This window comes from Arachis ipaensis, chromosome B1 (genome assembly GCF_059453495.1).
Source record: "Arachis ipaensis isolate K30076 ecotype BB chromosome B1, ASM5945349v1, whole genome shotgun sequence".
Classification (NCBI taxonomy): domain Eukaryota; kingdom Viridiplantae; phylum Streptophyta; class Magnoliopsida; order Fabales; family Fabaceae; genus Arachis; species Arachis ipaensis.
Genome location: NC_142436.1, coordinates 23589398 through 23616068, shown reverse-complemented (window position 1 = coordinate 23616068; position 26671 = coordinate 23589398). Strand labels below are relative to the sequence as shown.

Below are 26671 nucleotides of genomic sequence, written 5' to 3'. Positions count from 1 at the left end.
TGTGAGACTAATTTTTACACTCATCAATCTTACTACTTAACATAGTATTGAAAAAGAAAACAAGAAGAAGAGTAAAAAAGATACAGGCTACAAGAACACCAAAATGGAGGGAGAGTCGTAAAGATAAAAATTCCAAAGTAGAGAGTGAAATTGAAACAGCATTGTGAGTCAAAAAATTTTCTCAATATAGGAATAACATTGAAAGCCATGATTTCTTGTTTATGAAAATTGTGGTCAATGATGTAAGGAATAGCGTAAAAAAATAAGAAGGAGTATCGTAAAGACTATAAGGACGTCAAAGTAGAATTGAAGCGACATTGTGACCGAATAAGAAGCACAGATCGCAATGGCTCATCCCAAAAATCCTATTCGGTATCGCAACATTCTTCTTCTTCATCCTCATGTGTGCGTGTGTCTTTTCCAATAATAATGATGATGGGATTAGTGATGAAGAAATTGCTTACCTCTTGAAGTTTAGGAAAATCCTGCACAATCTTTTCTCCAATTGGTTCGATAACAACACTACTATGTGCTAATGGACTAGCAATAGCATAATTTGTGCAGAAAAGATCAAAGTCGGGTCAAGGAGCTCAATGGAACACTCACTTTAGGTTTCAACAAATTTCTTGTCACACTCATTTTACTTGATCTTGGAAACAACAATCTCAGTAGCCCTTTGTCCAGGTCATTTTCAAAATTACCCAAGCTAAATAGATTGGATCTCAGCAACCAGAAGAATAATAATAGGTTGTTGGGTACAATTTAAGTACTTTCATCCATGTTACGATTGTATAAAGTGAATCTTAAGGGGAACTCCTTCAAGGGTTCTATCCCAAACTTATCCAATTGCACACACTTGCAATATCTATTGCTTACAAATAATTGGTTAACAGGTGTAGTTCTACCTTTTCTGGGACTGCTTAGTAAAATCTGTTAAGTTTTATCGAAAAATATCTAGTTGCATGGTCTTCTTCCTTCATCTAATAAGACTCAGACTCCAAAGGTAAATCTCACTACTAATGCATTCTGTTTAGACTATCCTTGACCTTGTGATTACAAAGAAACCACTTTGCTTCAAGTTGTTCAGGCATTTCATTATATATTTTTGTTGGCGCAATCATGGTGAAGAAATAATCCCTGTCAAGCTTGGAATTTCATCACCAGTGATGACAAGGACAAAATCAGAACCGTGAATTTGACAAACATGAATTTGACAGGGACAATATTTTCTTCATTTGAGAGTTTAATGGGTTTATATGAATTGTATCTTGGTGGAAATAAATTGAATGGTTCCATATCAAAGAGCTTGACAAGTCTACGACAACACAAGATTCTGGATGTGTCCAATAACAACCTATCGAAAAATCTTCAATCATTATCAACTAAAACCATTGTCATTACCACAGGTAATGCTTTTCTCTAGAAGTCTCACCCACCCAAAATTTCGCTCTCTTCTACTTTCATTTTAGGTACGCTAATTATTATCTCTACATTGAGCAATGTTAAACTTACGGAAAACAAAAAGTAAAACAAAATTATGACTATGTTAAACTTAAAAATTTATACTAATATACATTGATTCTCTCTTCTACTTTCATTTTCGGTACGCTAATTATTATCTCTACATTGAGCAATGTTAAACTTACGGAAAACAAAAAGTAAAACAAAATTATGACTATGTTAAACTTAAAAATTTATACTAATATACATTGATTAATTTTTGGTATGCATTTAATATTTTAGAATGCATATAATGGTGGAAGAGAAGTGACGCCTTTTGATATATATATATATATATATATATATATATATATATATATATATATATATATATATATATATATATATGTTAAGACTTAGACATCGAGAGCTAAATTAATTATATTATATAGTATAAATTTAAAATGTTATACATATTGCTTCGAGATATATTAGATAATATGTAAATTAATATTAAATTTAAAACTTAATTTGTAAAAACTATTGTACAATATATTTATTTATTTTGGCAATTTATATATGATTTAATAATATTACTATTCAACAAAAAAGAAATACAAAGAAAAATATATCATTTTAATATAGATAATAATTGTGCTTAATTGTTACTTTGTAATTGTATTGAATAATAATATGAACTAAATTTAATTGATTTAGAATCTTTAAACTACCAGACCGACCATTTGTTAGGCTACCGTAGAAAGCTCTCGACTACTGGGGAGATTTTAGGGAGGAACCACCTTGAATACTCCTCAAACCATCAGACTGATTAATCTCGACTCTGATACCAATTGCTCTGATACCACTAGTTGGTCTACTTTCGATGCTTCACCTTGAATATTCTTTAAATCACTCTCTGTTACTACTTGTTGGGCCACCACTTGCTCTGATACCACTTGTTTGGCCACCATGGAAGGCTCCCGATCACCAGGAAGACTTTGGAGAGGAATAATATAAGAGAACATAACATGATAAAACACCACATCCAACTCAAAAAACCTTAAGGTGTCAAGTTAATGGGTCTCTCATCGTATAAACTTACCATTCTTTCTTGTATTCTTCAAGGTGGGACTAATTCTTACACTCCTCACACTTGCTACTTAATATAGTATTGAGAAAGAAAATAAGAGGGAGAGTAAAAAAGATACAAGCTATAAGAACTCCAAATAAAGGGAGTCATAAAGATAAAAACTCCAAAGTAGAGAGTAAAATTGAAGCAGCATTGTGAGCCAAAAAATTTGCTCAATATAGAAATAACATTGAAAGCCATAATTTCTCGTTTATAAAAAGTGTGGTCAGTGGTGTAAAGAGTAGGGTCAAAAAAAGAAACAAGAGGGAGTATCATAAAGACTATAAGGACGCCAAAGTAAAATTGAAGCGACGTTGTGATCGAACAAGAAGCACAGATCGCAATGGCTCATTCTAAAATCCTACTTGGTATTGCAACATTCTTCTTCTTCATCATGTGTGCATGTGTCTTGTCTAATAATATGATGATGGGATTAGTGATGAAGAAGTTGATTACCTCTTGAAGTTTTGGTAAGCCCTGTATATCTTTTCTCCAATTGGTTCGACAACAACACTACTATGTGCAAATAAACTGGCATAGTTTGTGCAGAAAAGATTGAACTCGAGTCACGAAGCTCAACAGAACACTCCTTTTAGGTCTCAATAAATCCCTTGTCACACTCATTTTCCTTGATCTTGGAAACAACACTCTCAGTGGCCTTTTACCCGAGTCGTTTTCAAAACTACCCAAGCTAAAAATTGGATCTCAGCAACCAGAAGAATAATAATAAGTTATCGGATACGATTCAAGTTCTTTCATCTATGTCACGATTATATAAAGTAAATCTTGAGGGGAACTCCTTCAAAGGTTCTATCCCAAACTTATCCAATTGCACACACTTGCAATATTTATTGCTTGCAAGCAATTAGTTAATAGGTGTAGTTTCACCTTTAATGGGACTACTTAGCAAAAATCTATCATGTTTCATTGAAAAATATCTGGTTGCAGAATCATCTTCCTTCATTTAATAAGACTTAGACACCAAAGATAAATCTCACTCCTAATGCATTCTGTTTATACCATCCTGGACCTTGTGATCATAGAGTCACCACTCTACTTTAAGTTGATCAAATATTTTAATATCTATTTTTGTTGGTGCAATCATGGCGAAGAAACAATCCCTATCAACTTTGAAATTTTATCACCTGTGATAATAAGGGCAACATCAGAACCATAAATTTGACAAACATGAATTTGACGGGATAATATCTTTTACATTTGATAATTTAATGGATCTGTATAGATTCTATCTTGGTGGGAATAAGTTAAACGGTTCCACTCCAGAGAGCTTGACAAGTCTACGACAACTCAAGATTTTGGATGTGTCCAATAACAACCTATCGAAAATTTTCCATCATTCTTAATTAAAACTGGCAATGCTTTTCTCCCGCAGTCTCACTCACCTAAAACTTTGCTCTCTTCTACTTTTATTCTAGGTATGCTCATTATTATTTCTACATTGAGCAATGTTAAACTTACGAAAAACAAAAAGTAAAACAAGATTAAGACTATGTTAAACATAAAAATTTATACCAGTATACACCGACTAATTTTTGGTATGCATTTAATATTTTAGAATACATATAATAGCGGAAGAGAAGTGACATTTATATATATATATATATATATATATATATATATATATATATATATATATATATATATATATATATATATTGCTTCGGGATATATTAGATAATATATAAATTAATATTAAATTTAAAACTTAAGTTATAAAAATTATTATACAATATATTTATTTATTTTGATAATTTATATATGATTTAATAATATTACTATTTAACAAAAAAGAAATACAAAGAAAAAATATACCGTTTTAATATAGATAATAATTGTGCTTAATTACTACTTTATAATTCTATTGAATAATAATATGAATTAAATTTAGAGAAAAGGACAAATAGATCCCTGACCTTTTGTCCCGCGGACATTTTCGTCACTGACCATTGAAAAATACTTTTAAGTCCTTGACCTTCACAAAACTTGGACGGATCAGTCCCTTCGTCCAAATGCCTCCGTCAAGGACTTAAACATAAAAACAAAAAGTAAAACAAGATTAAGACTATGTTAAACATAAAAATTTATACCAGTATACACCGACTAATTTTTGGTATGCATTTAATATTTTAGAATACATATAATAGCGGAAGAGAAGTGACATATATATATATTGCTTCGGGATATATTAGATAATATATAAATTAATATTAAATTTAAAACTTAAGTTATAAAAATTATTATACAATATATTTATTTATTTTGATAATTTATATATGATTTAATAATATTACTATTTAACAAAAAAGAAATACAAAGAAAAAATATACCGTTTTAATATAGATAATAATTGTGCTTAATTACTACTTTATAATTCTATTGAATAATAATATGAATTAAATTTAGAGAAAAGGACAAATAGATCCCTGACCTTTTGCCCCACGGACATTTTCGTCACTGACCATTGAAAAATACTTTTAAGTCCTTGACCTTCACAAAACTTGGACGGATCAGTCCCTAACGGAGGCATTTGGACGGATCAGTCCCTGACGGAGGCATTTGGACGAAGGGACCGATCCGTCCAAGTTTTGTGAAGGTCAGGGACTTAAAAGTATTTTTCAATGATTAGGGACGAAAATGTCCGCAGGACAAAAGGTCAAGGACCTATTTATCCTTTTCTCTTAAATTTAATTGATTTAGAATCCTTAAACCACCAAATGGATTAACCATTGGCTCTAATACCACTTGCTCTGATACCACTTGTTGGGCTACCGTAAAAAGTTCTCGACTACCGAAAAAATTTCAGGGAGGAACCACCTCGAATACTCTTCAAACCATCAGACCGATTAATCTCAACTCTAATACCAATTGCTCTGATACCATTTGTTGTGCCATTTGATACTTCACATTGAATACTCTTTAAATCACTCTCTGATATTACTTGTTGGGTCACCACTTGTTTCGATACCACTTGTTTGGCAACCATGGAAAGCTCTCGATCATCGAAAAGACTTCAGGAAAGAACCAAGTGAGAGAACATAAGATGAGAAGATACCACATCCAACTCAAAACCTTAAGGTGTCAAGTTAATGGGTCTCTTATCGTATAAACTCTGTATTCTTTCTTGTTTTTTCCAATGTGGGATTAATTCTTACACTCCTTACACTTGCTACTTAACATAGCATTGAGAAAGAAGACAAGAGGGAGAGTAAAAAAGATATAGACTATAAGGATGCCTAAATGGAGGGAGACTCGTAAAGATAAAAACCCCAAAGTAGGAGTGAAATTGAAGCAGCATTGTGAGCCAAATATAGAAATAGCATTAAGCCATAATTACTCGTTTATGAAAAGTGTGGTCAGCGGTGTAAAGAGTAGCATCAAAAACGAAAACAAGAAGGAGTATGATGGTTTAAACAGAATGCATTAGTAGTGAGATTTATCTTTGGAGTTCAAGTCTTATTAAATGAATGAAAAGAACCTTGCAACTAGTTATTTTTCAATAAAGCTTGATAAATTTTATTGAGCAATCCCAAAAAAGGTGAAACTACACTTGTTAACCGATTATTTGCAAGCAATAGATATTGCAAGTGTGTGCAATGGGATAAGTTTGAGATAGAATCCTTGAAAGAGTTCCCCTCAAAATTCACTTTATACAATCGTGGCATGAATGAAAGAACTTGAATCGTACCTGACAACTTATTATTATTCTTCTGGTCGCTGAGACAATCTCTTTAGCTTGGGTAGTTTTGAAAAAGACTCGGACAAAAGGCTACTGAGACTGAGAGAGTTGTTTCCAAGAACAAGGTAAAAGAGTATGACAAGATATTTGTTGAGACCTAAAGGGAGTGTTGCATTGAGCCCCCTTGACCCGAGTTGGATCTTTTCTGCACAAACTATGCCAGTCTATTGACACATAGTAGTGTTGTTATCGAACCAATTGGAGGAAAGATTGTGCAGGACTTTCCTAAACTTCAAGAGTTAAGCTGCTTCTTCATCACTAATTCCATCATCATTATTATTGGACAAAATACGCGCACACATGATGAAGAAGAAGAATGTCGCAATATCAAGTAAGGTTTTGGGATGAGCCATTGCGATCTGTTTCTTCTTGTTCGGTCACAATGCCGCTCCCAAAAGTAGACTTTCGCTTGCAATAGAGTCTCTAACACGCTTAACGAGGTGTCTCACGTCCTCCATCTGAGAAATAATAAAATATGTATAGAATAAAAACTGAGAGTTCTCAGTATGGTAACAATGTCCAAATAGTTAAGATATAAGACTCTGGAAAGCCGGAGGCAATCCTAAACTTCTATAGCTCAGATCAAAGTCTAGAGTTCGCATTAAACCAAAATTAGGGTGATTATATCTAAGGATTTTAGACTAACAATTCATATTCCGTTCTCTACAAAGCTCCCTATTGCCAGATGGAACAACTTTCAACACTCCTTCACCACTGAGGGATCACTCAGAAACAAACACGAACAAGACAAATAGAAAAAATACAAATATGGAAAATAGATACAACAATTAGATCAAGTAGTAGTTAATTACAGTTAAGCAATTAGGCAAGTAAAAACAAATGCATACTCAAACAAAACATACAAGTGCATATGATACATGCCTATCCTATTGGCCATGAGCTCACGTGTCGGTTACTTTGTCAGAACCCGACACATCCGGTAGCTAACCCGGATATCGTCCTCTTGAAAATCGGTGGACGGTAAACCACCACAATCCCCATCTGGTAAGCGGTACACCACCACGATCCCACTATTGTGAGCGATATACCACCACGATCCTGACAAGATTTTCAATTGAAAAACCAGTGGGCAGTAAATAACCACAATTTCCACCTCAACTGCAACCCTGGACAAGCAGTACACCATCACGATCCTTGTCAGGTGCATAAATTACAATTTCACAATCCGTGCGCGGTAAACAACCACGATCCCACGTCCATTTTGAACCTTTACCCAGAGGAAGTGGACAATGCCACCGCATCTTACTCAGTGTCTCAACTCTTTACCCGGAGCAAGCGGACAACACCACTGCATCTTACCCGGTGGGTATCTCAATCAAATTCAATTTCATCTTCAAATCCATTCTCAATCTTATTCCAATTCATTCAAAAAATCGTAATTAGCATCAATCCTCATCATCCATCATTCTCATAACCAACCTCATCATCCTCAATCAAATTCAATCATCATCATTCCTCATTCAGCATTTTCAATGCATCATTAATTCAATTCTTCACTTCGCAAATCTCTCTCAATATCAATTCAACTTCTTCAATATGTTCACTCTTATTTCAAAACCTAAAGACTAGCTATTGGATCTTAGATAGGGGTTACAGAGGTTTGAAAAGTTAGAGGAATGGTTAGAAACTCAAAAATACCACTTTTGCAAAACAGGGTGGTCATGCGTACTCATGCCACCCCTTGGGTACGCATGGCTTAAAAATTGACAAAGTCGCGTACGCAAAATAGTACCGCGTACGTGAGAGTGCTGGGCAGATTCCAAAACTCGCGTCGTGTGGAGCCTTCCGCGTATGCATGCCTCAGGTTTTTCAGAAAAGCTGTTAAGTTGCAGAAATCAGTATTTTATACCAAACTTCAAATGCGCATAACTTTTTTTGTTAAAAATAATTTTTAGTTCTTTTTCAAACATCATAAACTTCATGGACCCAATTTTTATTCAAAATAAGTTTCACAAGATTTGGAGGTCTGGAAGCCAAGTTATGCCCCGCCGAAGTTGGTCAAAAATCAACTTTTACCAAAACTTACAAATCCTCTAGTTTTCTAAAATTCTCAATTCAAAACCAATCAAACTACAACCAAATTCAATCCTAAACATTTACATACATCACCAAATACTAACTCCCTACTTATCAATCACATAAATACCTAAATTATCAAATTTTTATTTTTAACTCATCATCATACTCATCCTACATCACATATAAACACATTTAATAACTTCACAATCATTCCAACACATATCCTCTTCAATTTATATTATCATCATATTTTATAATTCCATCAAATTCACATACACATGTCCAATCTCAAAATCAAATGCACACATATACACATTTAATCCACCAAAATCAACAATTCAAAACATTCAAACCTATCTTATGGCAACTAGCCTAGCAACATTATATATTAACTACAAGAAACCAAAACCATACATTGGCCAATTTTTCCAAGCTTAAAACACCACAAAACTCCTCTTTTACCATATTACAGACCTCCAAACTAAAAATCAAGTCTCGGCCACCAAAGCTAAGTTCCAAGCGCTCTAATTCACCAATTTAACCCCAATTTCACATAAACTCAAGCTAATTCATACAATTAACCGAAATTAATACTAGGAATCACAAAAGTGACAAATCATAAGGGTTTAAAGAATCTTTACCTCATCCATTGATGATTGGGATAAAACCCAACAATTATTCAAAGCTAGATCGCACTTAAACCACCAAAATAATCAAAATCTCTTAATACCCACGCTAAAATATGAAAACAGAAAGGAATGAAAAACTAGACACAAAAATCAGAGATCCTTACCACTTTGTTCAAATGAATTTGATGAGAATTCTGAGACAAACGCGTGACCGCAGACGACTCATCAATCGCAACTCCGGATTGAAAGTTATATGAAATTGAATTTTGAATTGATTTGGAAATTAGGTTTTGCTTCCTTTCTCCCATCCTTCAGCATGGAATGGCATTAAATGAGAGAGGGAGGCTGATTTACAGCCTTATATGAGGTTTAGTGTGAGTGGGCTTAGGCCCACTTGAGCCTGATTCATCCGGTTTAGTCTGTTTACTTAATTTTGGGTCAAAATATTTAAAATTAGTGTTTTAATTTATATTTTAAATATTTTTACCTCTTCAAATTATATAATTTAATTTTCTTATTTCTTTGACTCTTAATTAATTTATTAGTTAATTATTTATTAATTTATCGGATTTTACAGGCATCATCAATTTGTGAAGAAAGAATACGGTGGAAGAAAGGAGATGAAAGAAGCAAGAAGGAAAAGTGGGAGAAGAGGAAGAAGAAAGGATGACAGTAGTGGCTGCGACAATGTGTAAAGGATGAGATGCGACAGTGGCTACAACAGCATATAAAGGAGAGAGAGGTGATAAAAGGTGGATGAAGGAAGAGTGAAAAAAGAAGAGGATGAAAAGAGGATGATAGTGATGGTAATGACATGTAAAAGAGGGAGACAATAATGATAGCAGCGACATGTGAAAGATGAAGATGGTCTAAGAAGGTAAAATAAAAAAGGAGAAAGGTGAGAGGATAAGTGGATAAGGGACAGAATTGGAATTAAAGAAAAAAAATAAAATAAAAAAATTGTGTTTTATAAGCTATGTCTCATATTAAAGAAGAGATATTGAAAATATATATTTTATGTGTTATTATGTGTCACCGTGTCCATAAAATGTCTTATCAAATAAATGATAAACATGCGCTATCATATTTATATCGCGGATGAATATAGATACTAAATAAATACTATTTTAAAACACAAAATTATGTACACTTTTTACTATTTTTTTTGACATAACACTTCTTGTTAGTTATTGATGCCTTGTAGTTATTTCAATCTTAAACAATTTTGTTGATGCAAAAATTATTATCAATGTTATTAATAAATATAAATAAAATATTTGACATAATTATATGGCCTAATTTTTTTACATATTTATAATTTTTTGTTAAATACAAAAATATTTAATTATTTTAGTATTTTACTCTTTTATAATGGCAATAAAATTTGTCATCGACATTTGTAAAAATATTATTTTAATTATGTAAAAATAAAATATCGTTAACCTTTTATAAAAAAATATTTTTTAATTAGATAAAAAAACAAAATATTATTGATATTTTGTAATAAAATACTTTTTAATTATATAAGACAAAATGTTACTTATGTTCGGAGTTTTTTTTTTTGTTGGAAAGATTCACTTCTAATGACTTAATATAGAAAGAAAAATTTCTAATTTTATACATAATATATAGATAAAATTACATAATTTTATTTTATTATTTAATTTTACATGCAACTCAACTATCATTTACTTAATAAGTTAATATCGGATCTCTTTTTATTTAATGACGGATTGCTTTTAAGAACAAAGATGTTTCCCTCTTAAGATAATGAGTTAACTATTTATCTGAAGAATTTAGGTGCTAATAAAAATTTTTTTAAAAGATATTATTAACAAAACAGTTTTGGGGAGAATGCGATAAAAATAACCAATAAATATTATACTTTTATAAATGGCAAAAAAATTTATGTATTTAACAAACGATTTATCCGTTTGCTCTAAATTTTTATGGCATTTAAATAAATATTTAGAAAATACTAAAAAAATCGAAATAAAATTTGATCTCTAATTTTTTTTATTTTTTAAAAACATTTGGTCATTCACAATCATTTTTTTTTAAATTTATTCGACATAAAAATATCAAATTTTAAAGATAAAAAAATTAATAACTAAAAATAATAAATTTTAGTAGTACTCTAGTATTTTTCTTTTACTAATTTACTCTAGATGGTAGATAAGATAACACATTAGTCTCCACTCTCCAATCCATTTTTTTTTTTTTAAAATCTGAGTGCTAACTAAAATTTTAAATTTCTTCTTATAACATTTTCGGTTTGAAAAAAAAAAGAAAAAGGAAATTCCAGTTTTTCACTTACGGGAAAAGAGAAAGAGAAATCCGTGCACTTCACGCGTCATCCCCAAGGCGCCGTTACTCTCTTGCCTCCGCCTCCTCCTTCCTCCTTTCTCCGTCTCTTTTCTCAACCTTCGATCTAAAAACTCTTAAACCCTTCGCCAATTCTCCAATTCACGACTTACACCACCCACCCAAATTTCGTTCCCAAATCCCAAGAAACCGTTACAAACCAGCACATTCATTTCTGATCCGGTTCACCCGGGTTCGGTTCGGTGCACTGCCATGGCTCCTGCGCTCTCCGAGCGAGTTGAGCTTGCAAGGTTCTGCGCCTCCAAGGAATGGTCCAAGGCCATTCGGATACTTGACTCCCTTATTTGTTGTTCCCCTACAATTCAAGACATATGGTGCATAATCGCATCTCCGATCCCCAAATTTCGTTTCTTTTTCCTTTTTGTGGTGATTGATTTTGATTCTCTGTAGAAATGCTATTCTTCTTGCTAATTTGATGGTCAATTTTTGTTGTGGTGATGGTTGTGTTGTGGTTTCAGCAACCGAGCCTTTTGTTACAGCAAATTGGAGCTGAATAAGCACGCGATTAAGGATTGCGATAAAGCTCTGCAGCTTGATCCTACGCTTCTTCAGGCTTATATTCTCAAAGGTCTTTCATTTACTTTTATTTCACATCTTTAATTTTCTAAGAGTTTCAGTTAAGTTAATGCTTGTCTGCCCTCTATTATTTTGATAAAAGAAATAGCTTTTTTCAAATAAAAAAAGTTTTTTTTAGTGATTTTGACAAATTGAGCTAGTTATGCGCTATGCCGTAGAAATTTGGTACTCTGTCACTGTTGACTTAGTCTGACTATGCAGACTGATTCAATTTTTCTATCCCCTGGGGGTGGACGGGTGGTATTTCTTGTGATTAGTTAAATTGATGAGTGCTCGTTGTGATTACTTAAATCAGTAGTTGATTAGTTTATAAGGCAAATGATTGTACTCTGAAACCAATGTGGCCAAGGGAAGAGGCGATTTAACTTTGATGAATAATGATCATGGGGGAATAATGCTATAATGGATTTGTTCATGCTCTGGTTATAGGATAGATTGGTGTTACGTGATACAGTAGAGGGCTAGGGGTTCAAGTGTATTTCTCATTCACAAACATTTTAATTTTGAACTCAATACTGTTCTATTTTGTCATGTAGGTAGTGCATTTTCTGCATTGGGAAGGAAAAGAGATGCTATTTTGGTATGGGAGCAAGGACATGAACATGCTTTGCATCAGGCCACAGATTTGAAACAGCTGCTAGAACTTGAAGAGCTCTTGAAAACGGCAAAACAAGGCAATGATGCATCTTGTGAAACTAATGAGTTGTCCATGCCACAATCAATATTGGAGTCTTCAAATAATGGGAACTCAGGGGCAGATATGAATCATGATAGGTTGACTGCTCAGGCTGAATCACCTGGAAATGGCAGCAATAAATCTGAGATATGCCTAAAGTCTAATGTGGACTTTGAGTCAAAAACCGACTTGCGTGATGAAAATGGAGAGCCAAAAAAATTTGATGGCCAAGTGAATGAAAGCCCTGATGTTATTGAGAATCTAAGTTACAATTCTGAATCATGTAATGACTCAAGTGACGCTTCAGATTCCGGTGATAAAGTGCCTAGGAATAGTAGTGACTCAATTAATATCTCTGAGATTCTTAGGACTCCAGTTAGTAAGTTTGTTTTTCCCCATGAGGGAAAAGAAGAAGCCAGGAAATATAAGAAATTTTGTGTTGCTAAAGTTTCTAACAAAAATTCCATAAGCGTAGATTTTCGACTCTCAAGGGGAATACAAGCGGTTAGTTTTATAGATTTCACTTATAATAATTTATAGGGAATGGAAATTGCCACTCTTATTTTGATAATGTCACTCATTTTCTTATAAATTTATGCAAACATACAATGTAAAAAAATCATGTGTGTTGTGTGGAGTGACATTATTAAAAATAGGAGTGACAATATCAATTTCCTAATTTATACTATATGTCAACTTGTTGCTGCATCAATGTGTCTAAATCTCTAAGAGTACATGTGGCATCATTTCTTTTTTTCAAGGTCAATGACGGAAACTATGCTCAAGCCATATCAATTTTTGACAAGGTGAAATTTTCCTCACTACTGATATAATTGATTTCTCCTGTCCATGCATTTGTTATCTTTTCACACTCTTTTTTTTCTATGTTTTCCCCAATAATTACCAAATAAAATACTGTAACCATGTCGCCATGTTGTTCTCAGATACTGAAAGAAGATACTGCATATCCTGAGGCATTGATAGGAAGGGGGACGGCATATGCTTTCAAGAAAGAGCTTAATTCTGCTATAGCTGATTTTACAAAGGTACCTGAATGAACATTATCTTATACTATTTCTTCTATATGCTTTTAGTTCACATGTTGAATATCTTAGGCCATACAATTTAATCCATCGGCTAGTGAAGCATGGAAAAGGAGAGGTCAAGCCCGGGCAGCCTTGGGAGAGTTTGTTGAGGTAAGCATGACTAAGCGTAATTCTTGTATCTCACTAGTGAATGAACACGTGCGATGCACGGGAATGAAAAAATGCTTAAATGCATGAATAGATAATAAGAATTTTAACTATAAGATTAGAACCTTAATGAACAAACTGCCTTAATATAACACCAAATGTTTGTTATGCTATTTACTAACAAATAATGACGAAATTTGATTGATGAGATCCATAATATAGTGCAATATAATCATCAGCACAGTTATATAATAATACACTTCCGAAAATCATATCATCTGAAGGTAATTGATATTGCTATTGAAAATAAAAGGTAAATATAACTTTTAGAAAAAACCACCATGCGCATCTTATATATAACCTAATTAGTACTAATTCAAATATAAATATTAACATGGATATGCAAATATATTACACGTAGATACATTATGTTCCAAAAATTATGATAAACTAAAACTTGCACAAAAGGTATTCAATAGTTACAGATAAAATCCACAACCTACAATGCTTTTCAACCTTCATTTCAATTTCAAACATCGTTGTAGACACAATCAAAAATGCAAAAATCTTTAGCCTTAGTGGCATTGTTGTTCCTTTTGGACTACCACCAAATGAAGAGTTAAACTTTCGCCCTATGAAGGTAGAAGTAAAGTTTGAAGTTCCATTTTGGGTCAATGGTGGCCCAAAGTCAAGTCCTATCCCATAACTATGACTGAAAAGAGGATATTCACTAGGACCAACAGTAACAACGTTCGATCTTCCATCTATATTAAGTCCATTCCTTCCAACTACACTTGCATTAAATCCCTGAATGAAACCATTGGGGAAGTTACCGACTCTACTAAAACCATAACTATATCCACGTAACTGGCCTCTGCTTAGACTTGCAATATTGTGTTTTTGACCATGTCATTAAGATTCAACAAAGTTTTATGTTAATAGTCAAAGGCCTAATACAACCCTCCTATTTTATCTAGGTTTGAGGCCAACTAGTAACATAGGTGGAGTTTATTGTGGTCTCTAACAATGACCTAAAATAGCATTAGTTGCATTTTATATTATAAGAAGATTGAAATTTGAGTAGATTGAAATATTGAGTTTGTGTATGCAATTTTTCATAACATATTGGTATATAGTTTTCTTGTGCAAATATCAATTGATAAATATGACAATTGATGTTTCCTGCCCCTTTTTTGCTGGATGTCAGGCTATTGAAGATTTGACTAAGGCACTAGAGTTTGAACCTGAGTCAGCTGATATTTTACACGAGAGAGGTAACTTCTCACACTGTTTTTGGTTTTTGTTTTGTTATTAGGATAAAAATTACAAATTAACAGCAAGTGTATCCTGAAATGAAAAATGTTATGCCTCTCTTTCTCTTTATTTTCCTGCTATGATGGGTCTGATACATGTACCTATGGTAGTTCAGAAGGAGAAATTGGATTATTTTTATGTGGCATGGTTACTATCTTTTACTTTGATATAACAAGAAATTTTATTAGAAAAGTAAAAAAAAAAAAAAAAAAAAGGAAAAGCCATCTGGCATGATTGCATTTTTTACTGTTGATATATTTTTTGTGTGAACATATATTTCCTTTTGTTAGAAGCAGATGGGGAATTATTAGATCTGGAATTGCTGGATGAAATTATATATAAGAACTTTTCCTTTCTGCATGGGATTCATAGTGTGATGAACCCATGAAGGTAAGTCATCTAGGTTTGTTGATAATCATCAACGAAAATTGTATGCTATTTTCCTGTGCTAATTGATTAATTATGATACAGAAGAATGTGGTTTTGAGGTATTTAGAAAATTCCTTCAGACCCTAAGGACATAGATTTCTATATTGGTATTATTTGTCAATTTAAAGTTTAGGGAGTTTGGTCCAACAAAATACTTATGGTGAAAATTGAAATAATGAATTCTCTGTCTAGGTCTCACTGCCAATTAATCTAGTCTTCTTAATGCAGGAATTGTCAATTTCAAATTTAAAGATTTTGATGCAGCTGTTAGAGACCTGTCATCTTGTGTGAAGCTTGAAAAGGATAATAAGTCTGCTTACTCATATTTGGTGAGGCTTATGTCTTTTATCTTATTCTTGACTGATTCAGGTCATTTATGGCGGTTTTCTGAATTTTTACATAGAAGATATTTTCGTTCCTTCATTGAGAAAAATGGGTTTACAGGGTTTAGCATTATCTTCTGTTGGTGAATATAACAAAGCTGAGGAAGCACATCGAAAATCACTTCAACTTGATAGAAATTTCCTTGAAGCATGGGCACACCTGGCTCAGGTATGTATCATGCATAGTCATGCTGTATTGATAGCATCATCAAATTAAAGAGATGAATGTCTTCGTGAAAAATATTTAGCTATATTATTGTAATCTTCCTGCTATCTCTACTCATATCTTGGTTCACTGCTTTCATCCATGCATTTCTGTCTGCCTGTTATCTATCTAAATTCACGTATTCTACTTTGACTTGATTATCCATTTTGTACTAGATTAATTCACATTTCTACATTTCTTTAATTAATTGGGCTTATTTCTGTTGAGTTTGCTGCAATTATTATATTTTTTTTTGTATTCTTAAAGCTATTATCTTATATGATTTTGTTATTAGCTTTGGTCTGAATGTGTATCTTGGGCAGTTCTATCAAGATTTAGGAAAGCCAATGAAAACTCATGAATGTCTAAATGAGGTGCTGCAAATTGATGGGAGGTAATTGTCATGAATGAAACCAAATTACTCATGTTAGCATGGTGTTCTTTTTGTGATTTGTGGCTGTTCACTTTATCTGAGGCACTGAGGCTGATTGCTTTTATCTATGGATGTTAGGTTTGTCAGAGCATATCATATGCGTGGCCTTCTGTTCCATGCAATGGGTGAGCACAGGTATTTATACAACCATATCTACTGACTGATAGGTTGAATATCTTTTGGAGTGACTGGTTCTTAATTTTAATGAGTCTTGAAAACAACTTATACAGAGGCACACCTACAAGCATTAAATGTGATAAAATTTGGATCGTAGAACATGGTGAAATAGTTCCTGTAACTACAAGAAAGTAGTTGATAATACTGTTTTAGGGACTTAGGGGGGACTATATAGAGACATTCCCTGTCTTAAGTTGTTTCATTCTTTGACAAAATGATTTATTTGAATAGAATCTTGTTAGGAGTTTCATTGGGACTTATGTCTTGTATTTAGATAACAAGCACTTCAAGGGACATTTATCTGATGTGTATTTGCTCAAATGCAAAGCATCTTTATTTATTTCAGATAGCAAGGAGCAATGCTCTTTTGGTTTGAAATTTAAAATGTTATGGAGATAAGTTGAAGAATTTTTTGAAAATGGGAAAGGTCATCATATATTGTTTCAAATATTTCACCCTAATGGCCATTGTGGCCATTGTTAAATGCTTTGGTGTGGTACTCTATGTTCTAGTATTTAATGTGGGTTTGAATATTTCAGAAAGGCTATCAAGGATTTAACAACGGGACTGAGCATCGACGGAACCAACATTGAGTGTTTATATTTACGAGCTTCCTGCTACCATGCTGTCGGACAATACAAAGAGGCGGTATGATTGCTTAATTTCTAACTTTTGTGTGAAATATTGCCATGCTGGTTTACATATGCCAAGCTAGAGCTTTATTTAATGGTCACAGGTCAAGGATTATGATGCTGCACTGGATTTGGAATTAGATTCAATGGACAAGTTCATCCTCCAGTGCCTTGCATTCTATCAGGTTTGTTTTATTGTGAAATATATACTTGTACTTGCAGAGAGATTACAAGCATAACAATGTACACACTTAGAGCATGATAATATTATCATGCAGTTTTTTGTCAGCATGTTTCAAATAGAAATTCTGTCGATAGACCAGCATGTCACTGTTGCTCTGTTAAATTTCACTCATTATGTGCAGCCTTGTTCTAATATGTTCTTTTACACTATCTTCCTTTGTAGAAAGAGATTGCTCTTTACACAGCCTCAAAGTTTAATGGTGATTTTTGCTGGTTTGATGTTGATGGGGATATTGATGCACTTTTTAAGGTAAAAGTTATGTAAATAACTTCCTTTCCTTGGAACTTGCTCATCTCTTTTACTTCAAGGGCTTGAAAATTCTGCTTAGATGACTTCTATCTCGATAACTATGTTGTCATGTGTGTTGTGTAAATTAGCCTATTTACTATAAAAAATAGGAGGGGGAAGAAAATCACAAATATGATTCATGATTATGCCTACTGAGAATTTAAATTAGCTCCAAAAGATCTTTAAAAATTAGTTTATGTAATATGATCTCTAAAAGATCATGTTTTGTATTGCCTGGGGTTCCAATTTCTATGATATTTAATTGTATCTTCATTGTATTTAGGAGCACTGGTGCAAGAGATTGCATCCAAAGAATGTATGTGAAAAGGTGTTCAGGCAACCCCCTTTGCGTGAGTCTTTAAGAAAGGGAAAATTTAAACGGCATGATTTTACTCTTACAAAGCAGAAGGCTACTCTTATACAGGCTGCGGACTCAACTGGCAATAAAATCCAATATGATTGTCCCGGTTTTCTTCCTAATAGGCGTCAGGTAAAGCTATTCAATATATTGATGTCCCTCTTAAGTTCTAGCTTTTGAGCCTTTGGTGTCAATATTAGGCTTGTATTCTTCTTTATTTTATTGCACCTAAAAATAATGATCAAACTGCAAAAGAAGGAAATGTGGTATATAGTATTTCCATTTAGTTGATGGTGTTAGGATATTTTGTTTTGGCAAATAAATAATGATCTATAATGGTTCAATAATAGATAAAACTAGTTCAGATTAAGCAGGTCAGTTTCCGGATTTTGAAGCAATAACTAACTTAAACTTCTCATAAACTAAATCACATGATAAATTTCTTGTCCACGAAATTGGAGAGTAAAAATTCATGGATGAGCTTCCTATGTAAGTACACATGTAGCATATCTATGATAGGATATCAAGAGAGATCTTATGGAAGGTTTTAGGAAACTAGAGAGTAAGGATTGTGTATATTTGTGCAATTAAGGACATGTATGATGAGGTTATAAGTAGTGTAGAAACTCAAAGTGGTATGATAGAAGAATTTCTTATTAGTATAGGACTATACCAAGGGTCATCTCTAAATCTATATCTTTTCACATTGGTTTTGGAAGTGTTTACCGAACATATCCAAGAACCTGTACCTTGGTGCAGGCTATTTGCCAATGACATCATCCTATGGGAGAATCAAAGGAAGATTTAAGTATGGACAGAATAAGGAATGATGTTATAAGAGGAAAAATTGGAATAGCTCCTATTGTTGAAAAAGATGCTAGAATCTCATCTCATGTGATTTGGACATGTGGGTAGAATACTGAACATCGATCGAGCATCCGGTTTGATGAGTGGATCAGATGGAAGCTAGACAGATGGCAAAATTTAGACGAAGACCCAAGAAGACCATACACGAGGTGGTCAAAGGAGTTTGTTAGGGACTTGGGTATTATGGGTGCTCAAAGTCCCACATCGAGTAGTATGGGATGCTTGATGTTGTATATAAGGAGAGTGGTTCTTCCCCCTTAACAGCTAGCTTTTAAGGTGTGGTTTCCCACTTTCCTTAGATACCTAACAGAGTTCTATGGGTAAACGGTCTCACTATAAATATAATACATGATAGAGCACAATTATGGCATTTGATTCATGTACCCAACCCCAACTAGTGGGATAAAGCATTGTTGTTGATGATATTGTTGTTTATTTTTTATCTAAGATTATTTTCGGGACACTTCATTCTACATATTTGCCAATCATGGTTTTTACCCCTTAACTAATTTTTATGCTTTCACTCATTCACTGTAATATGATTACATTCAATCAGCACCTCTGGTTGCCATTATTGTTGATACAATCATCTTTTTAGCCTGTCTAATATTTCCTTATTTATCAGCATCGTATGGCAGGATTTGCTGCCATTGAAATTGCACAAAAGGTCTCAAAGGCCTGGCGTTCCATGCATGTGGAATGGAAATCTTCTAATAAAAACAACTCAAAGTCTGGGAAAAGGGCTAGGAGAAGGGAAAGAGTTAATATGCCCAGTCAAAACAGAGGAGGGGCTGGTTGTAGTACGAGCAGTGCCTTGGAATCATATTCACACGGCACTATAGAAGAAAGATCATCCAGTCGTACCATGTCATGGCAAGATGTTTACTCACTGGCTGTTAGATGGAGACAGATTTCTGAGCCTTGTGACCCTGTTGTGTGGGTGAACAAGCTAAGGTATCCCATCTTTGCACTAAGTATCAGTATAGAGTAATTTATGTTTCAGTGCCACTTATGTTTTCTCCAACAATTTTATGCTGCAACGGAGCATATCTAAATTGTTCTCAAAGATAAGTTGAGAAACTATTGTCGCATGCTATGTTGTTGATGTGAACTTGTGAACTCTTTTCATTATTAGAAAAACACATCCTTTTTTCCCCTTGATACTTTGCCCGCCACCAACTCATTTTTTTGTCTTTTTGAGTCTAAATTTAGAGGTGTGCTGCTTCTTAATTAAGATTTCTAACTATTCCATTGTTTGTTAGTCTTCTGAACACACGCATACACTCTGAAATTGTTAATGATATATGGATTCTAGGCAAGGAAGGAAGAAAAAATAGAATAGACTCTGAACAATAGAACAATGTTATCGTGATGCAATACAAACTGCATTAAGCCCTTTTTACAATAATGCTAGACTCCAAAACCTAATTAAATAAGGAAGCAAATCATGAAATATAAGGAAATATAAATTCCATTAGTGAGAAACCTTCTTTGATATTCTAAGGAGTTATTTAAATAATGATATATTCTAGTATTAGTACTGGAAATTGGATAGATAATCCAGAGGCAAAGCCCCCAATCTCAACAACAGGCTCTATTTAGACATGTTTAATAGGAAATAATCAAAGAAACAGGATGCTATCTTTGCCTAATGGCATAAGCCATGGCACACTGCCCAGGCTACTGAATTCCTCCCTCACCTCTTTCTTGCAGTTTCCCCAGACTATTCTCTGCAACCTTCTTTCAGTTCATTTTCATTTCTACCTTTAATCTTTGTCTCTGCCTTCTCTTGTAAACCTTCACTGGCCCCTTTATTGGCTTGTTGGCTTGAAGTCCAATTCCTACTTTCTTCCTTGATCTTTTTAGGTTATATGTGGGTCAGAGGCACTATAAATAATGAGACATACACACTAGTTTTTCTCTTGTTTTGAACAATAAATAAATTTAGATTCATAATTTCTTTAAAAAAAGAAAAGCACAGCCCGGTGTACAAGCATCCCGCGTTAATACAGGGTTTGGGGAAGGGCTGCACCCAAAGAGTGTAATGTACATAGCCTAACCTGATAATTACATCAGTGGCTGTTTCCACGGCTTGAACCCGAGACCTTGAGGTCATGCGGAGACAACTCAACCGTTGCTCTAAGGCTCCTCTTCCAATAATTTAGATTCATAATTTCTTTAAATAGAAAGTTTTATATTGTTCTTGTTTTGACTATCTATTTACTTTCTTCAATTTTGTATGTATAATTCCTCGCTTTTCTTTGTATTATTTCTCGCTTCTCTTCAATATTGTATGTATAATGTTGTATACACATAACTTTTATCCTTATTTGAACACTTCTACTTCTTTCGTGTGAGTCTTAGATATCCATGAGAGATGATGGATTGCCTTTTGTTTGAAAGTAAGAGAGTTTCAATAATCAACAATAAATATGAGATGATGGATTGCCTTTTGTTTGAAAGTAAGATATTTTCAATAATCAACAATAAATATAGTTGATTTTATTTATGATTGATTGTAATGAAATAAATTTGTTTCAATATGTTAACTAAAATCACATTTCAGTTAACTGGTAATATATTTTGTTTGAATTGTATGAAAGAAAAAGTGATGTTTGATTTTGTAATATATAACGGATAAAATGGTAAAAGTACTGTCACATTACAAAATAAACAAGTAGACTAAAAGGAAAATGTTGAAAAAAAATTCTGCTTTTGGAACTGTCTTTTTTTCTTTTATCCACATTTACCAACAAATTAATCTTTCACACACACACGCACACACACACACACTTATGATCTTATTTTAGGACCAGAAAAGGTGGATATAATTGCAGTTGTGCAGAAATCGGGGTGACCAATTATTGCAATTGAAAGATGGTCAAAGTTAAATTTTTCATTGATTGGTTTACTAGGATAGCTTTCCATTTATTCAAAATAGGATCATAGTTCTGTTATTCTCTAGATCTGATTTATTTTTGCTTCTATTTCTTGCAGTTCTTCAGATTATTATTTCAGAATTGTATGAAATTCAGATTTTATATGGACTTTGAATTGAATTTTTTGCATTTCAGTGAGGAGTTTAATTCTGGGTTTGGCTCTCACACACCTTTGATTCTTGGACAAGCCAAAGTTGTCCGTTACTTCCCTAATTATGAAAGGTAAAGTTGGTGATTTTATTTTAACTTTTTCATTCTTTTTAGTTATTCTTAGTTAATTAGTAAACTAGCTTGGAAGTACTTATTATTTCTAGATCCCGCAGGACATTGGATATTGCAAAGACTGTCATGAAAGAGAGATCATATGTCTACAGCAAAAAAGACAAGATCATCCATCTTGCCAAAGATGGGAAACTGGAAGAGGTGAGTTTGTAGCTTTAAAATTACTTGGTTTACCATGCAGAAAGCAACTACATGACTTTTAACCTCAAAAAGGTACAGCTTTGGAAAGTTATAATGTTAGTGTATTAATGCTAATTTTAGTGTGTTAATGCACCTCTTATGCCATTGTTTGCTGGGTGATACTCTAAATCTGCGCTTGTATCTCGTACACTATTTGGTATTCTATATCATTTAAGTTTTCAATAGACCAGTTTATAAGAGACACAACATGTCAGGAGAATCAAGTGTTATGTCGCTCCTCAGCCAGCCATATCAATAGATAGGTTTATTGTGTGCCTAGAATAGATGATTGAAATCTGCAAGGTGCATGATATTGATGTTTCTTATTTGTCAAGTTAGATAGACTGAAACGAATAATCTTTAAATTTTTGTTAACGTTTTAGTTGTTTTGAATTAACTTGACATGCTTCATAAATATAATTGAATCTTAAGGATTTCATTTTGGGCAATGAACTTCTGAAAAGAAATGCTTCCATATAGATTACTTGGTATCAAATGTCTTCGGATTTTTTATAATGGTCCGTGTTGGCTGTTATGTACCATTGTATTGTTCTGATTCTTATGATATAATAAAATAGCAAAGATTCCTTTGTCTATGTTTCTCTGAAAATGGAAACTTGAATGCTTGATGTGCAGATCATGCATGCAAAATCATGCTCTGATCTCTACAGAATTGTTGGTGAGGATTTCTGGTTGTCTACTTGGTGCCAGAGTGCTGCATTTGAAGAGTAAGTGTGCATAGTGCAAAATGTGACTGGCAACAGAATTTCTCCGAATGCTTACTTTCTCTGTATGTTATTGTTCTTCAGGAAGCAGCTTGAAGGGACAAGGATAACCCTTGTAAAAATGTAAGCTAGATACATGCCTTACGAAAATTCAGTTATTTTCTTCCTCATTTCCTGCTGCTTCTCTTCCTTTTTTTTAATTGAATAACTGATGGATTTTTTTTTTCAGGGGGGAACGTGGTTATGACTTTGCAATAAGAACACCTTGCACTCCTGCGAGATGGGAAGATTTTGATGCAGAAATGGCAATGGCATGGGATGTATGTGGCTTAAACTAAACCTTATACATATGGCCACTTTATGGGTGGTTTCTGTTTATGTTTCTTTAGTATCTTGACCATTGACCTCATACCATATCTGTCATCTCATAATAAGTTAACACACTATTAGATCTGGAATCGGAAGAGAAAAAATATGTATTATTGTTGTAGGATTATTGGGGAAGTGCATAGAACCCTAAAAAGGATTACACTGATCTAAGGAAGAGTTAGACACTCCAAGAATCAACTACAAATGAGAGTTTATCTATAGTCACCTACATGTATAATTAACATTGTCTTCCTTGGCCATTTCAGCTTTTTTTATTTGCTGGCAGTATATTTATTCTTGTTGAATTTGTATGAAAATATGTTTTTCTTTTAACTTTGATTTATAGTTCAAATTTCTTGGTCAGTCTTAACGCTTGCCTTGTATGCATGTTGGAACTGGTATCTGTCAGAATCTCTGCAATGCTTACTGTGGTGAAAACTATGGGTCTACTGATTTCGACATGCTTGAAAACATCAGAGATGCAATTTTAAAGATGACATATTTCTGGTATAACTTCCTGATCAAACTTTGCCAATTTTCTTTCTTTTTAAGCATTTGAATGTTCTATAAAGTTTTTTCTTTGGTACATTGACGACACCAAAGTATGAATTTTGGACCTCATGTAGACCACCCAAACCTTGTACTAGTAGATCACACCTAGTGTCATTTCTGTAAAACCTAACGAAGCGTTTTTCAGGTATAACTTTATGCCACTGTCCAGAGGATCAGCTGCAGTGGGGTTCATAGGTATGCTTGGTTTGTTCCTCGCTGCCAATATGGAGTTCACAGGAAGCATCCCTCAGGGCTTACAAGTTGATTGGGAGGCCATTTTGAACTTAGATCCAAACTCGTTTGTGGATTCGGTTAAATCATGGCTATACCCATCTTTGGAGGTGACAACCTCGTGGAAAGACTACCCTGATGTTTCATCAACTTTTCCATCAACAGGGTCCGTTGTTGCTGCTTTAAGCTTTTCTGATGATTGAGCTCCTTTAAGAAATGCCCAAGTGAGTTAACTGCCTGTATTATTGTGAAATAAATAATCCGTCACATTATAACTATGTTAGCTGTTGTATAATAATGTAACTTCATGGCATCGGATTATAAAGTTAGAATTTTTATTTTTCCGATTTATCAATAAGTGAAGACTGGTCACATCATACCCGTGTTTAGCTGTTGTACAATAATGCAATAGGAGTTAATATATTCTTGCTTTCTGTTTGTATTTTATTTGTTAAATTCCTGAAAGAGGGAAGTTCCTTCGTAATTCTTTATTTTCTCCTTCCTTTTATTTCATTTTTAACTGTTAATGGTTTCTTAATACCTAAATGGTTCAGAATCGGTCGACATCCACGATTGAGATGTTCAGCATTTGTTTTATGAATTTTATGATTATTGTATAGTTCGGTGCGCAGAAAACACCGAAATAGTTTGGTATGGAAAGTAGCATAAATTCAACTTTGTAGCGAAAGATCTATGCCGATTATTCTAGAGGTCATAAAATAATTTTGAGTGGAGTATTTGCGCCAAAACGCACCATCGTCCTGCTGTTCCTTTCCAAAATTTGTATCGTGCTCTAAATAATATTTGTTAAATAGATTAAACTACTAAAAATGCCTTTTGAAATTTGATTGCCGACAAAAATGCTCTCAAAAAATAAAAATGACAAATATTTTGAAAGATTTAAAATCGAGACAAAAGTGTCTTAACTAGAAATAAATACAGAGACGAGTTTATTTTGTAGTATTTTTGTGACGTTTTTAATTATTTGAGAAAATTTTACTCCTCTCGTACGAGAGATGTTAAAATGACATTTTTTTTCTTTATAATTTTTAAAAAAATTTTTCTTTAATTTATTTTAAATTTTTTGTATTAACTAATGTTAACTTTGTCCATTTACAAGAAAAAATAAATTATCTTTTAACAAAAATTTTATCTTTTGTTATTAAATTTTGCTTACCAAAATACTCTTTATAAATTATTTTTTATTGGTTAAATTATATTTTTACTAAAATAATTTTTAAAAGAAATTCATAATTAATTTCCTTTTAAAATACCTTTCAATAAATTTTTAATTATTAAATTGTGATTTTACCAAAATTTTCGTTAATAATCTTTTTTATATTTTACTATTAATTTTTAATAAAAAATAAATTAATATATTACAATTGATTAATAAATTAATTAAATTATGACTTTTACCAAATTATATAATACAATTATATAATTTTATATTTTACTATTAATTTATATTATAAAGTCATAAAAGTCATAAAATTAATTATATTTCATAAAGAATAAATTATATATTATTTTTATATCAAGACTATGTCATGTGAATAGTCATAAAAGTTTTTTTTTATGTTAAAATAATAGTTAAAATGTAAATGTATATTATATTAAATAATTCAGTTAAATACCGTTTAATGATTTTCTGGACAATCTTTATAGGAAGCTAAGAGATTATTAGGTGATTAATCATTGTGATATTTATGTATGTGTAACCATTTTTTAACAATATAATTAATATGAATAAGTTAGAATTAGCATACAGTTATGTTATACATGAAAAAAAATAATCTAGCCAATAATTGTCAAGAAAATATTTGTATCTTAAAATAATTGTTAACAAAAATTTTGGTAAAATCATAATTTAATAATTAAAAAATTATTGAAGAGTATTTTAAAAAAAATTAATTATTGATTTTTAAAAAAAATATTTTGGTAAAAAGATAATTTAATCAATAAAAAAAATTTATTAAAAGGTATTTTGATAAGAAAAATGTAATGATAAAAAAATAAAATTTTTGTTAAAGGATATTTTTGTAAAAAATAATATATTTTTGTAAAAAATAATATATTTTTTCTTGAAAAATGGATAAAGTTAACATTAGTTAACATAAGAAAAGGACAAATAGGTCTCTGACCTTTTGTTCCATTTGTCCCGTGGACATTTTCGTCTTTAACCATTGAAAAATACTTTTAAGTCCCTGACCTTCACAAAATTTGGACGGATCAGTC

The 26671-nt window shown here is 32.6% G+C and overlaps 1 protein-coding gene across 2 annotated transcripts; it reads left to right on the top strand.

Annotated features, from left to right (window-relative positions):
• Positions 1-11177: 11177 nt before the first annotated feature.
• LOC107627349 (suppressor of RPS4-RLD 1) lies at positions 11178-24917 on the top strand. Of its 2 annotated transcripts, none has more exons than XM_088501260.1 (23): positions 11178-11694; positions 11839-11948; positions 12493-13136; positions 13394-13438; positions 13577-13678; positions 13748-13828; positions 15033-15099; positions 15797-15897; positions 16013-16120; positions 16480-16550; positions 16668-16724; positions 17306-17414; positions 17503-17583; positions 17805-17891; positions 18214-18420; positions 19781-20109; positions 22230-22316; positions 22418-22517; positions 23193-23284; positions 23366-23404; positions 23511-23601; positions 24060-24157; positions 24348-24917. In XM_088501260.1, exons 1-23 carry the CDS (start codon positions 11573-11575, stop codon positions 24634-24636), a joined length of 3117 nt encoding a protein of 1038 aa, XP_088357386.1. In that variant the 5' UTR covers positions 11178-11572; the 3' UTR covers positions 24637-24917. The 2 variants fall into 2 exon arrangements, with proteins under 2 accessions (XP_088357386.1, XP_088357385.1); XM_088501259.1 differs by having other exon boundaries at positions 11257-11694; positions 22409-22517.
• The last annotated feature ends 1754 nt before the right edge of the window (positions 24918-26671 follow it).

Bases quoted from the DNA above. Each gene is read 5' to 3' on its own strand.
- LOC107627349 (XM_088501259.1), top strand. From the start codon at position 11,573: ATGGCTCCTGCGCTCTCCGAGCGAGTTGAGCTTGCAAGGTTCTGCGCC. The intron at 13,137-13,393 runs GTTAGTTTTATA...CTTTTTTTCAAG, and splicing joins TCTCAAGGGGAATACAAGCG to GTCAATGACGGAAACTATGC. The intron at 17,584-17,804 runs GTTTGTTTTATT...CTTCCTTTGTAG, and splicing joins AGTGCCTTGCATTCTATCAG to AAAGAGATTGCTCTTTACAC.